A 14,060-nucleotide genomic window follows, 5' to 3' on the forward strand; every position below is an offset into this window, starting at 1 on the left:
CAAGCAGAGAGAGAGAGAGAGAAAGAGAGAGCGAAAGAGCAAAAGAGAATCGGCGTAGTGCATGACCTGTAGGCCTAGTGCTTGCATATTGCGGTTAAAGGATTTGGCCCAGTACGAGTGCGTACGTGTGCGTGCATCCGTGTGCGCGTGCGTCCGTGCGTGTGTGTGTGTGCGCGCGCGCGTATGCGTCCGTGCGTGTGTGTGTGTGTGTGTGTGTGTGTGTGCTTGGGGGTGGGGGGTCGTGTCTAAGCTTTTTAGTGCACGCCCTTTTTCATCAGCCCGGGACGAGTGAGGGAGAGGCGCGCGCGCAGCATCACCTCAGTCCGCGGAGCTCCGTGTGCTTGGCTTGACGAGGAGCAGCCGCGCGCGCATCACCATGCACCGAGCACTACTGCTCCAAACTGCGACTCTGCTCACTTTATACTGCCTTCAGTGCAGCTGTCAGGGTGAGTCGGAGCATTTTTTTTCTTCCTTCCTCATATCTACATATTTCGGTTGCCTGCAGGCTAAATCGGTGATTTAATGGTGTTATGAGGGATCACCAAAACAGAGAGTGCGAAGTGGAGCCTAATAACTTGTACTGTTTAGAAGGGATTGTCATCCTGGGCGACACGACACGGCAGCTCCGATCTCTGTTCTTCTGCAGAGCTCTTGTGCAGGTCTGGGAAAAGAGTGAGAATCCGAAAGTTTGGGGGAAAATGAAAATGTGTTGATATTGTGACGCAACACTATGTTTTAAATCCGTTATCTTTAGACATGCCCTTTATTTTTCTATCCCTGATTTATATCACATTTGAACTTTTAATAATTTTATAAAATAGCAAGATCATTTTTAGCAAATTCAGACCTGGAATAAAAAGTCGGATTACTTATTTTTCTTCACGAGGAAAGAAGCAAGAAGTAATCAGTCGCATATAATAACAGACCATGTGTATTATATAAATGCACCTGTTGAGTAAATAAGGCGGGATATAACGTTAGAAGTCTGAGAGATGATTGCACTTGCTTGCACAGGACCGTTAGGTCGCCTGATTACACCATTACAATCCCGGAGTTACTAAACACGGCTAATGAGGTCATACACAGGCGTAGCGTTTAACACACGGTATCTGTAGCGCGTGCATGCCTGTCAGACTGTATTTCCACACATATACATGTGTCGGTTTGACTTCCTTTAAAACCAGCCGTAGTTATTTAACAGGTTCCTTCGCTTACGTCATTTCTTTTGCAACAAAACCCAGTCCTGAGGTGCACAAAGCCACCTCGCCTCGCGCGCCTCTAAACTTCTCCTCGAGAACTTTTGCCTGTGCTTTGCCGTTGCTAGGTAACAGAGGAGAGCATGTGACTGACTTCCAGACGCTACTGCTGCTACAACGCTAATTCAAACCGCAGTGCTTAGTTTTAAAGAGCCAAATAACTTATTTGGGTTGTTTCTACAGAACTGTGAAGCCTGTTTTTAGCTGTTTTAAGGTTTATTATCGACCTGAGCCCCCTAAACATTGCAATGTAAAGTGCTGCTAAAGCTCACCGAGGCTCTCACATTGTAATCTGCTTTGTTTTTGCTTAGCTCTCAGTGTGTCTAAGCTCCTTACTGTGCATCAGGCTGCTAATTACTGCTGTAGATGTTGCTTAAAAGTGATCACAGAGCCTATGGGGCAAAACACACGTTTTGAACCTGGTGCTGAATGTTGCTTGTAATTTACACCAGTCAATAGGCAGGTTTATTTAAGTGATTTAGCATTTCAGCATGATTTTCCTCAGCTCTGGCACTAAAGTACCACTGTCCTGCACATTTTAGTGCTCTCCCTGCCCGTAACACACCCAACTGAACTAATCAGCTAATTAAAAGTCTTTCCTGAGTTGAAATGGGTGTGTTAAACCAGGAGAACACTACAATGTGCAGGACATAGGGTACACTGTGGGGGGGCTAGAGTTAGGAACATGTGTCATAGTTGTCAAGTGGTACTGGATACATAGCTTTAACATTGATTTGAAGACATTCAGAAGACATTGCTTTGAGCTACTCAGATAGTTATGACCTTGAAAGCAAGTCTCCCTTCACTAACTCTTGGATTAGTGCTGTCACATTCACTTCAGGAACTGCAGGTTGATACAATTTGAAACAAACACGAATCTGTATTCTTGTGTTTGCCTCAAACTTAAACTTGCAACCATACTTGATCTCCTCAGAAATGCGAGCCAGGAATGGGCTTTCTTAATCCAGCTTTATTCAGCATGTGTTTGAGAGGAAATGACCAAAAGGCCTCAGTGGAGAAGGTCAGGATGCATTTTCTAACACACTGAGCGATGCTTCCGCCTGGGCCCTTAGGGCCCCTGTTTCAGATCTGGTTTCTGCTGTGGGTTAAAGGTGACAGTACTGGTTTGATCATTGATATTAATGAGTTATCTGTCGCAGTCGGGTTGTGCATGGTTTTCAGGTTGTTTCAAGGTGTTTCGAACGTGCCTGTGTTTGCACATACACCTGGGTCACATGCACCTAAGAAGTTATTTAGAGTTGATAAGTGACTGGTTTATGTGAAGGCTGCTTGTTGCTTATAATTCACTGTTATGGTTAGTTGAACATTCATGGAAAATGTGATGATGGAGGCATTTTATAACTGAGACTGTTGTTTGTACTTAAAAACAAGATTATGAAAGTGTTAAATATATAAGCTGTTAATGGTTCAACTTAATAGTTATGCTTTTTTTGCACTTGTAAGCATTTCTTCTACACAGTAAAGACTTGCAGATCCTGAGTAGTCAGTCTCTGCTACTGGTCCTTGATCTGGACCTTTGGTTCACTATGACCCACTATGACTATCATAACCAGGCACATGATACATGAATGTCTTATTAACTTTATTGGAGTAAAAGCTTGCTGATATTTGATTTCACTGTGCGTCATTTTCCGCAGTGCATAATCCGTACCAATTCTGGATTGTAGAAGAATGTGGCAAACCTTTTCTGGTGCAAATCGTTGCGCAAGAGGGCTGCTATATTAGAAATACGAACAAAAGTTAACACAGTTGGCAATAACAAAAGCTTCTTATCCCCTGACTGTAAACAGTACACTTAGCAGCAGTATTAACAGCAAATGAATTTTTAAATTCAATTGCTATATAAAGAAAGATATTTTAACAATAGTTTCTATATTATCATAGTAGTTTGTGGGTTACTTTCTGTTAGATGTGAGTGCCAGCCTGATAATGTCCCGATGTGTCTATAGATGTTTGGCAAAATGGCTGTGCATTCACGGTTTAAAAAATACCAAAAAAATGACATTAGAAAACTTTCATAAGAGTTTATTTAAGATAGTTCACTTGCTTATATTTTTATCGATTTATTTTATTTTTATTTATTTAAGGCAACAATACAATTCACAATTTAACACTTCCTATAAATTCTTTGCTAAAAGTTTGAAAATCAGCAGTGCTGAACAGAATGACTTAATAGGCAGCTCCACTGATCAACATTGCTCCTCTTTGCTTTCCATTTATGCCAGAGCCCTTCTGTGTATCGCTGGGTCTTTTCAGTCTAGCTGCGAGGGCCAAAGTCAGTTGTTAAGCAATTGACTTCATTCGGCCACATACATTTCCATATGAAACGGGCAACAGTCCTCTGCTCTGACAGCAAAGGCTGGCCCAGGCACTTGCTGCCCGTCTTCCCCCCCACCACGTTCACCCAGCCTCCTGCGACGCACCAAAACAAGGCGGCTTTGATGAAAGAGGCAGAACCTCTCCCATGGCCTCCACGAGCCTAGAAAGAGATGTTGTGGCTGGCAAGTGCCATTTAGGGTTTTTTTTTTTTTTTTTTTTTTTTTTTTTTTTTTTTTTTGGGAGGAGGGACAGAAAGATGGGCCAAGGGGGTCTCTATCTGGCTTTCCTTTTGCAGGAAGCTCTACTGTATTCCTCCATTTCACTATCCATCTCTGTGGGCTCCTTTAGTGTACTGACACTTTCGGTTATGGGGCTACAGGCCAGCCAGCCAGCCCATTGTGCTATTGTTATCACCCAGTGGGGTCTAAGCCTTTGGGAGGCTTCATTCTAATGAAAATTCCTCTGCTGCTGCCCTTTGTGGACTGGTGGTAGGGTGTCCCCCTTATCTTTCCCCTCAGATAATGTTGGGGATTCTCGCCTGCTGTGGGTTTAAGTTGGCTAATTAGAAAAGACATGGTCCAAAAGAAGGAAGAGGGGAGCAAAAAAAAAAAAAGAACACTAAACCAACAAAACAGTCTAAGCAAAGGCAATAATGAAGGAAGAAAAAAAGCATATACCCCTTCAACGGGGCAAATTCATTTGCATAATACAAGCCCCTCTCCACACATTGACCACGGAGACAATCATGTTACTCTTCTCTCTTATTGTTGCCATTCACAATAAGGGACAGTTCCATTTTTAATCCTAAATTAAGACATTGAAATAAAATCTGCCGTGGCCCCTCTTGAGAAATTACTAGAATGACTGTTAAGTAAAGGGTTCATTTTCCTGAGCAGTTCCACACAGGATGTTGCTGTTTAAAAAGCACATTACACTTTGCCTGTCACCTTTCCCAGCACCGATACGGTCAGAAAACACTGGCGTTATTTTAAAGGCAGCAGCAGATACATTTCTGTCTTGGCAAAGTCACATTGAAGCTGTTAACCTAATGTATAGATGCTGAGCTTAGACATAAGCCTATAATTGCTAGTTGGGGTCAGGAAAACCGCTGCTGGGTTTGGAGTTTAACATTTGAAATAGCTGAATGAAACTAATACTTTATATCAGGAATACACTGGATTTTCTCCAGGGCATTATCTATGACTAAAATGTGAAACATCTCTCTAGATCTTTTTCTTCAGTCTTATACTGTGTAAGGTTCATATTCCACCAGTGCTGGCAAGATGATTAACTCCAGTTGTGTGACTTGTGTCAGTGAGCTGTCCTGCTCTGCCAGTGCCGTGTGTGCCAGTTGTCTACCTGTGTGTTACAGACGCTGCTGAAACCTCCGGGATCGTGTCCTCTGAACAAAGCCTGCCTTTGAGCGAGCAGAGGAGCAATTTTATCATTAGTAAACTGAGCAGGAAAAAGGCTGGCTTCCCAATTGGCTGCTGGAGGAGTTAATTGGAAATCCATTTGGCTGACACGCTTTACGAGTGCCGGGTTTGCTGTGGCCTTGTTAATGCAAGTCAGGACCTCTAGATATGAGAAATACTTCACCGTTATTTTTTGTGAGGTGGTCTGGGAACGGATCCTGCAGGATGGTACCTGTCTTTATGAAAACGAGATGAAAAACCTCTCAGTTATGTGTGATAGACATGATATATAGAGTTGGTACACAATCCCCATGGTAGTTTTGTAAAATGCTTTGTAAAGTACGTATTATTACATGTCCTTCTCCCAGTTCTCTGTATATCACTGTATTACAACAAGGAAGCGGTAAGCTGTGTCAGCTGAATGGATCGACTTTTGCAGGGGATTTTTCGGCTAAGTTGCCGGGAGGCTAAATGTCAAATGCTGACCTCACAGCGTAGCCTTTTTCTGAGTGTTGCTCTTTGGCCGCTCTTAACACACTCAAGCTTCTTGTGTTTTCTCAGTTCAGTGAACAGCAGGTTTCAGTGTCGTTCTTTTCAAAATGTTTCAGAGTTTTTCCAGGCTTAACCGACGTTATTGCACACATCGAATAACAAACTCGTTGATTTAGATGAAAAAATTAATGCATGCTTTAAAATTGTCATGGTTCATCAATAAAATGAAACTTCATAATTTGTTGCATCTTTTACTGAAATTGAGCTTAATTTATAAGTATGGAGGAGTCAGAGCAGAGAAGTTAACCTTCTAAACATGATGACATCATGCTTACAAATGAGTAGTGGCACCACTGGTCAGTAAAGTTTAAATAACTTGTAAGTTTTTTTTTTTACTGAAAGCTACTTAAATGTGTTCTGCAGACTCTCTAATATGCGATCAGACACCATGCAAGGAATAAAACAGAACAGGACATGCTGTCATTAGAAAATAACCAGCAACGGAGTGGTATGATGTGGCCAGACACAAAGCGGATACGAAGTTATTTTCCAATAACAGCATGTCCCGAAGTGTTTTATTCCACTTATACCACAGTGATTTGCAAATAATTACAATCTTATTGCTTTTTGACCTTTTATTATTCCATTTAACGTCCATTGGAACGTCCATGAGACAAGTTAGTTCCTGTTATTGCTTACATTATAATAGCTATAAACAGTTGTCCCCTCAGCAGCCTCTCTTTTTTCTCCCTTGAAGTTAATAAGACAAAAAATAAATGTTGCTTGTCATGTTACCAAGAAACCAGAAAGCACAAAGTCCTCTTTCCTCAAGACTTTCCCAAGGCAGAAAACTTGCTGACACTCGAGACTTCTTGTATAAACGTTAAATAATAGATTAAATAGATCATTTGGCATGCAAGTCGCTGTGAATGAGTTGTTACTATTAGAAACAGTAACATATTAGAATGAGCGCATTAATATAAACCTTTTATTTGAATGACAGCCAACACTATTGTCAGAACTGTGCTGTTATAGAAAATTATTCGGTCTTGGCTATAGGGAATGGACACTGGGCGATTTAATTCATGAGACAAAAAGATTTCTCTCTCCCAGTATACAAATTGTCAACTCAAAGAATTGAGATAAAGCTTTTGAAAACCCTAAATGAATATTCAGTTTTCTGATCAGAGGCAGAAAGAGCGTCTTTAAAGGTAGCCAGTGATAAAACACATTCACACACCAGCCCCTGCCTTTACCCACCTTTCTTCAACTAAGATCTCCCTTCAGCGTTTGGAATTTGGGTGTAAGGGCTGTGGTACCACCCGGTACCACTATTTATCCCAATTACGTTCCTGACAAGGAACAGCATGCACCATTAATCAGAGTGTCAGTGAGAGACAATCAAAATCATGCAATGCGTTTTTCCAGCGGCTCTGATGGAGGCCTCCTCGGCTGAACTATGCTGCCCCAGTCGATATCTCGCAGAGCCCAGCAGGGAAGGTAGAAGGGTGGTACCTTATCTCTCGGGATGCCACTCACAGACAGAGATCAAAAGGAGGGATTGGGAAGAGAACAGCGCGGGCTGTGTGAGTGTCGGCTGTTTGGCTGGCACGCTTTGCTCCGCTGCCTGTCAATGCTCTTAACTGCATGCTTCATCAATAGCAACCTTCACCTCTACGTCCACTTAAAGAGCATTTCTGTGTTTTTATTAGAGGAGTGAAGAGTGCTATCCATTTTGTGAATGTATGATAATGGGAAGGGTCTTGATTTAGGGGTGTGCTGATTTAGGTTGGCTTGTATGCAGAGCACAACACAGAATTGTTTTGGTTTTTGCATCTTAGTCTATTCACAGTGAGTCAGTCTAATTTCTTTTTTTTTTCAAATCGATAATAGAAATCAGTGTTGGAACTGATGTGTGTTTTAATGTCTGTGCAGGTTCAAGTTGTGAAGTTGGTCAGTTCCGCTGTGGCACAGGCAGATGCATCCCAGCAGGCTGGCGCTGCGATGGCACTGCAGATTGCGCAGATGATTCAGATGAGAGTGGCTGCCGTGAGTAACTCTCTCACACATACTCCTTTTATTTTATTGCAAGCAGTCAGTGTAACAAGTGACGCAGTACATATACAGTATCTGGGTCTTACATAAAGGTGATAAGTAAGGAATAAAACACAATGGGTGTGCTAGTATAGGAAAATCATCAGCAGCAAGGTGCTGTGATGTGGCCTGATGCAAAGCAGAGTTACTGTTACCACCCCAAAGTTGTTGTTTTTCTTCCAATAACAGAACACCTGAAAGTGTTTTATTCCTCTTTTACCACAGCAATTTACCTATACTAAATTATTTTTAGTTATTAAAGAATGACACATTGTACTTTTTATCAGTTTATAGTTACATTTAATGGTGTGGAATGTCCTTTAAACAAGTTTGTTTTTATCACTTATGTAATAGCTGCTATAAAAAGTTGATCCATCACAAGCCTCTCTTTTTCTGTCTCTTGAAGATGAAGCTTGTCGAGTTACTGAGAAAAGAGAAAGTCAGAAAAGTCCTCTGTCTTAAAGACTCTTACTGACTTACTGAGGGTTACAAAGTATGTGATTATGTGCTGTGTTTAGCATACCAACTGACACTAGTGTCAGAGTCATGCTGACCAATCAGATCTGAGAATTCCACAGCGCTGTGGTATAAGGATGGGATACAATAGCAAATGTATCTTATCTTCAATGGAATAATTTAGCTGAAAGACCGGGTTGGTTTAATTGAGTCCGGGACCTTCATAGGCTGCTCAACCACAACACTAGTTTTTCTTATATACAGAAAAACTGGGCAGTTTTTTTGGAAAGACGCTGAAGAAGCTACCTTTTCATATGACATTCCTGAAGTGAAAGCTCAGTGTGCAGGTTTGTCTACACCTCCGTCCATGAGTTAATTAAGCAGCTTTACTGTGTTCTCTCAGCCCAATCGACCTGTGAGGCGGGCCAGTTCCAGTGTCTGAGCGACGGCGAGTGTATTTCGGTTCACTGGGTATGCGATGACGAGGAAGACTGTGAAGATGGCTCAGACGAGAGACAGCACTGCCGTATGTCCTCCCCTTCCTCACCTTCTCATTAATGTAAAAGAATGTAATTTCCTCCATCCCTGTGAAACATGATAACCTCAGTGTGTGGGCTATAGAAGCAAAAGGGCAAACAAGTGGTCATGCATGTGTATATTAAAGAATGGAAACCTTGAGTTATCTAAGCTGAGGACCACCTGGAACATATATATTAAAAAATGTGATGCTTGTTCTTCTCTTAGCTGGCAGGACCTGTTCCAGTACACAATTCAGCTGCACAAATGGGGCATGCATCCCAGCGGAGTACAGGTGTGACCATCTGCCCGACTGTTCAGACGGGGCGGATGAGAGAAACTGCCGTAAGTCCACTATCTGTGTCCATGTGTGTTGTGGAGGATAGATACATCTCCACCATCCTAAGCTCCTGTTGCATTTTAATCAATTTGTAAGATTAAGAGGCTTGATGACGGACAGAAATAGCCACTATGTGCTTTTTGTTCTCAGAAATTAATTTCAGATTCCTTGGTGGATTAGTGAGAATGTTCAGACACTAGTCCAAAACTCTTGCCACCCACCACCATATGCTATATATTTATAGCAGTGCATATCATGCAAAATACTTTCAAACATACAATTTAGGGGTGTATTGTTATGTTTCCAACATCTGATCTTGAGAGCGTTCCTTTGGAGGACCATGCAGGCTTGTCACTATCCACCATAAGTAGCTGTATTGTATTACAGACTAATTATATTTAATGGAACAAATGAGTGATGGCTGGAACTGGACTCCCTTTCTCTCTCTTCCAGACTATCCAGAGTGCCCAGAGTTGAGGTGTGCCAGTGGGGCATGTTATAACACGAGCCAGCGCTGTGACCAGGTGCTCAACTGCCGAGACAGCTCTGACGAGGCCAACTGCAGTGAGTGTCCTTCCTTGGCAGGAAAAACACACTCCACATACACTCTCTAAATCTCTCCCCAATATTTCAACACTTTTGGCTTAATATACTCGCTATGCTGCTTCTTATAGTTCCATTGTAATTTAATATTTGCATAATGTATAATCAGAACACTCACAGACATTATACTATCTAAAATTATGGTAGAGAACCTAATGCAAAGTGCACTGCTGTGTTTTGTGCAGCTCAGCGATGCAGTAGTGGCCAGTTTCAATGCAATAACGGAGAGTGTATTCCACGTGGATACCTCTGTGACCACGATGATGACTGTGGAGACCAGAGTGATGAACAGAACTGCAGTAAGTACATCACTGTAACATTAATGGCATGCCTGACTGAGGATGAAAGTTTATCTTTATTTACTGACTCTTTTGTGATGGCCGTTCACTCCAGCTTACCCTACATGTAGAGGAACTTACTTTACTTGCCCCAGTGGTCGCTGTATACATCAGGTCTGGTTGTGCGATGGAGAGGACGACTGTGGAGACAATGCTGACGAGCGAGGATGTGGTAGGTGATTTTCTTGAAAGAAAAACAATGCTTTTTTCCCTAAGATTGTTTGGGAATTCAGGATAACAACACCAGGGTGTCTTGTGAGCTTTTTATAATTCTATACTGTTGGAGATTTTATAATATTCACATATTTAAAGGCAAAAAAATTAACATTCCAGTGTTTTTCTTTGAATCACTCAATACAATTCTTCCCAAACACGTTTTCTAAACTTTACCATTGTCACGAATCAGTTTTACAGAAATCTGTATGTAGATTTAGATCCATAATGAGCAAGCCAGAGGCGATGGTCGCAAGGAAAAACCTGAGATTACATGAGGAAGAAATCTTGAGGGGAACCAGAATCAAAAGGGAACTCATCCTCTTTGGGTGACACCAGATAGTGGGAATATCTTTAAAGCTAACAATAGCTATTAGCTTCCAACAGGCACATACTGGAATATACTCTATGGCTGAATAATAGCGTTGTGTTTTGAACTTTGTGTGAATCCTGGGTCAGCTATGAAATAATCAGTATAACTAGATATCAGCAACAAGAAAACATAACTATGGATAAACAAAAAGAAGTGGGATATATACAACATGACTGTCACAGAAATTGTGTTGTGTTAACCTGCAGACCCTCGGCTTTAGACTAAGATGGCTGTTTTGTACAGCGTGGGCCTTTCTTGGCCGTTTATACTCCAGACCACCATCCAGAGCTCTTTAGGACGTCTCCAGTTTGCACTGAAGGCCTTGTGCTTTGAGTGGCTGGGTTAAGCACCCACAACTCCCATGTGACCCTTTCAGAGTGTGGATACTTCACATGATTTAAAGTGACAGTGTTTTCCCAGGCAGTAGAGACTATGCCAAGCTGCTCCTTATTCCACTGTAGATAAGGCTGCTGGGCTTTTTTCAAACCTCACACATTGTTTTAGTAGTTATCATGCAAAATTGTGTCACCTTTTCAGTGTTTTCTTTGGGTTTCATTTTACTGCTCTTGGCTCAGGGCTTTCAGCTTTGGCTTGAAGAAAAAAATAATCTATAAAAAATGACTTATATTTTCATATATATTTCATATATATTCCATTACACAGTGTACAAGTTCAGCATTTCACTTGATATCACTTCCACTGGTAAATGACTAGATATACTTTATCATGTATGTCTGTAGATAATGTCCAGCATGAGTGTTACCCTGGTGAATGGCCGTGTCCCTCGTCTGGTGTCTGTATCCACATTGAGCAGCTCTGTGATGGCACACCACACTGTCCCGATGGGGAAGACGAGACCAACTCTACTGCTGGACACAACTGCAGTCAGTACCTTTTCATAATAAATAGAAAGAACCACCGCTACCTTCAATTCTGGGCCTTTTAAAAATTTTATATTAAGATTATTGCCAGAATATTTTATAACATTGTTTTTTTAGCGACCAACATTTAAGACTCAAATGTAGTCAAGAATTACCGTAATCACTCTTGCAGCTACCTACAGATGCTTTTCATATTAGTTTCAGAATAACATGCTTTAAGATGAATAGCTGATTTTTAAGACGTGACTCAGATGTGTAGTTTCTGGTTTGCCAGATTATTATGGAGATAATGTGAATTCCTGTGATTTCCAGGTATCTGGCGCTGTGCATCCCTGAGCTGTGAGCATCGGTGTGTGGCGTCTCCTGAGGGTGGTACCTGCTCCTGTCCGTCTGGCTATGTGGTTAGCATTAATAACAGCCGCTCCTGCATCGGTAAAATTTTATAATATTTCCCAAGTACCTATAGCTTAAGTTCTCAGTATCATGAGACTGAACACTTTTTAATTAATATTCCAGTCATAAACCTAAACTTCTTACGATGTGTTGTTGTGAATCTTGTTGAAACCTAATCCTGATTGTGTCTTGTGACTTTTTCATGCTACTTCATGGAATAGACTTTGATGACTGCCAGTTGTGGGGTGTGTGTGATCAGCTGTGTGAAGATCGGATTGGTACGCATCGCTGCAGCTGTAAGGAGGGCTACGTTTTAGAGCAGCACAGATACTGCAGAGCCAACACATCCTGTGAGTCACTCTGAACCCGAAACTGAATGTGGAATATACAGTAAACTATGAAGAGAGAGGGAGTGTGACTATATACTTGCTTATATGCTTGTTGGAAAAGTTGGAAAAGGCTTAAAATAGCACATTAAGTGGATGAAGTTGGAGAATACTTTTGAAGTTCAGGGTCATGACATCTTACCTAGGTTTGAAAACAGCATTACTTATCGGAAAACTTTGCATTCATGTATTCATGGTATCTATTTAACCTGTTCACAGAAAACACATTCTTCTTGAATAACGACCTGGTTCCACTGGAGTGAAGTTTGTGTAGATATGAAATATATAGGTGTTTATGGATTTTTGATAGTGAAATGTTGCACAGTATGTACTTCTTTCTTTCAGTCTAAATCTAATTAGTAAGCACCCCTCCCCCTGCACTCTGCCCTGCGCTCCTCTTCAACCTCTCCTGGGTGCTTTGTTGCAGCCGACTGTTTTCTCAGCCAGTCTTGCTTATATAGTGCGCTGAATGGCAGCTGACCAGGAGCCAGTGCTTTTTACTTCACATCCATCATAACAAAGTTTCATTCTCATTATGTATTTAGAGATATATTTAGAGGCATATACTTGAAATATAATAAGCAAGTCCAACATGTACGTCAGATTATGTGTTTACTGCCATAGCTATTTTTTATTCCTATGCTCCTGTGGAATATGCAGCCAGTTTAGAGAGTGGAAAGTCTGTTTCAAGTAATAGAAGCAAGTAAACAACACAACCCTGGCAAGCCCTTACTGAATCCTTGCTGTTTTGGCATCATGACCAGCCATGCCTAATGCATCTGTTCACCCAGACAGAGGCAGTCTCAATGCTGTTTGCTTATTTACTTTGCTTATCTGTCTGTCAGTTGACTGAATGTTTTATTGATATTGCTTTAGAAATGGTTTATACATTGCAGTGTCTCTCTCTGACTATAATTGTGTGAAATGTCTAATTCCTACCAATTTCACCAATTTTCATGTCAGGCACTCAAAAAATTGAATTCTTCTACCATTCTATACTATATTTCCAATTAGTCTCAGCTTCAGGTTCCATGTTGTACATGTTTCTGGCTGCAAGGTTCAGGATCTTGGGGGTTTCAATCTCATTGGCTGTTTTTATCCGCATACACTAGATTCCAGTGAGAAAACAAACTATTGAACATTATACCATATAGAACCATAGCATTCTGACTTGAAAAGGTATTACTTGGTCTCGTTTTGAGACAAAAAGTAAGAGACTGGTGAAAGTCTGACGAGAGAGTAGAGATACACTGTTCCATTTTAATAAGCTAGGCTTGTTCTACTGAATTTCAACTCCATTTTAACCCATTTATGTTTGTACTGGAATTTTTTAATTTCCTTTACTACATATGTTCTTAGTGCTCCACTGAGCTTACATCTGAAAACAATATCAAAATCCCTCAAACTGTTTGGCTACATCAATTTTCAATTTTTTTATTGTGTTGTATCATGGCTTTGGGCAAAATCCTGTCCCAGGCCATTGCAGATATACCCATTTCAAATGGAAATAGTTTCTTCATCCTTTCCGTGTGAAAAAAGAAAACAGAAACAATGAGATAACATGTTTTCAAATTGCACCCGTACAGCTGGAGTGGCATCTTTACTCTTTTCTAATGGACGAGACTTGCTGATTGGAGATATCCATGGTCACAGCTCTCGTGTCCTGGTTCACTCTGAGAACAGAGGAGTGGTTGTGGGAGTGGATTTTCATTACCAGCTGCAAAGGGTCTTCTGGACTGACACCATCCAAAACAAGGTAACTAATGCCATAATCAAATAAGCTTTTAGTACCTAATGTTCTTTAAAACTTTTTAATTTCCTGAGGTAGAACCTTTCACACTGTAGGCCGTGTTGCTCATGGTGCTGTTGTCTTTAACAAAGACGGCGTTGTTGGCAGCTATGCATCTCACTGTATATCTCATGAAAATCCATTTAAAGTTCTGGCATCTGACAGGGTTTCTCAG

At 41.2% G+C, this 14,060-nt stretch overlaps 1 protein-coding gene across 3 annotated transcripts in view; it reads left to right on the forward strand.

The window, feature by feature from the left end:
* The first annotated feature begins 290 nt into the window (after window positions 1-290).
* The window catches only part of lrp2a (low density lipoprotein receptor-related protein 2a), a 70,301-nt gene continuing 56,531 nt past the window's right edge, over window positions 291-14,060 (forward strand). For all 3 annotated transcript variants that reach the window (XM_053234296.1, XM_053234297.1, XM_026913144.3), the window contains exons 1-11: window positions 291-446; window positions 7,439-7,552; window positions 8,457-8,579; window positions 8,798-8,914; window positions 9,363-9,473; window positions 9,698-9,811; window positions 9,906-10,022; window positions 11,177-11,320; window positions 11,630-11,749; window positions 11,932-12,060; window positions 13,683-13,852. In XM_053234296.1, coding sequence (XP_053090271.1) covers window positions 377-446; window positions 7,439-7,552; window positions 8,457-8,579; window positions 8,798-8,914; window positions 9,363-9,473; window positions 9,698-9,811; window positions 9,906-10,022; window positions 11,177-11,320; window positions 11,630-11,749; window positions 11,932-12,060; window positions 13,683-13,852 — 1,329 coding nt within the window. In that variant the 5' untranslated portion in view covers window positions 291-376. The remainder of the gene's footprint in view (window positions 447-7,438; window positions 7,553-8,456; window positions 8,580-8,797; window positions 8,915-9,362; window positions 9,474-9,697; window positions 9,812-9,905; window positions 10,023-11,176; window positions 11,321-11,629; window positions 11,750-11,931; window positions 12,061-13,682; window positions 13,853-14,060) is intronic.

This window comes from Pangasianodon hypophthalmus, chromosome 5 (assembly GCF_027358585.1).
Source record: "Pangasianodon hypophthalmus isolate fPanHyp1 chromosome 5, fPanHyp1.pri, whole genome shotgun sequence".
In the NCBI taxonomy this organism is placed as follows: domain Eukaryota; kingdom Metazoa; phylum Chordata; class Actinopteri; order Siluriformes; family Pangasiidae; genus Pangasianodon; species Pangasianodon hypophthalmus.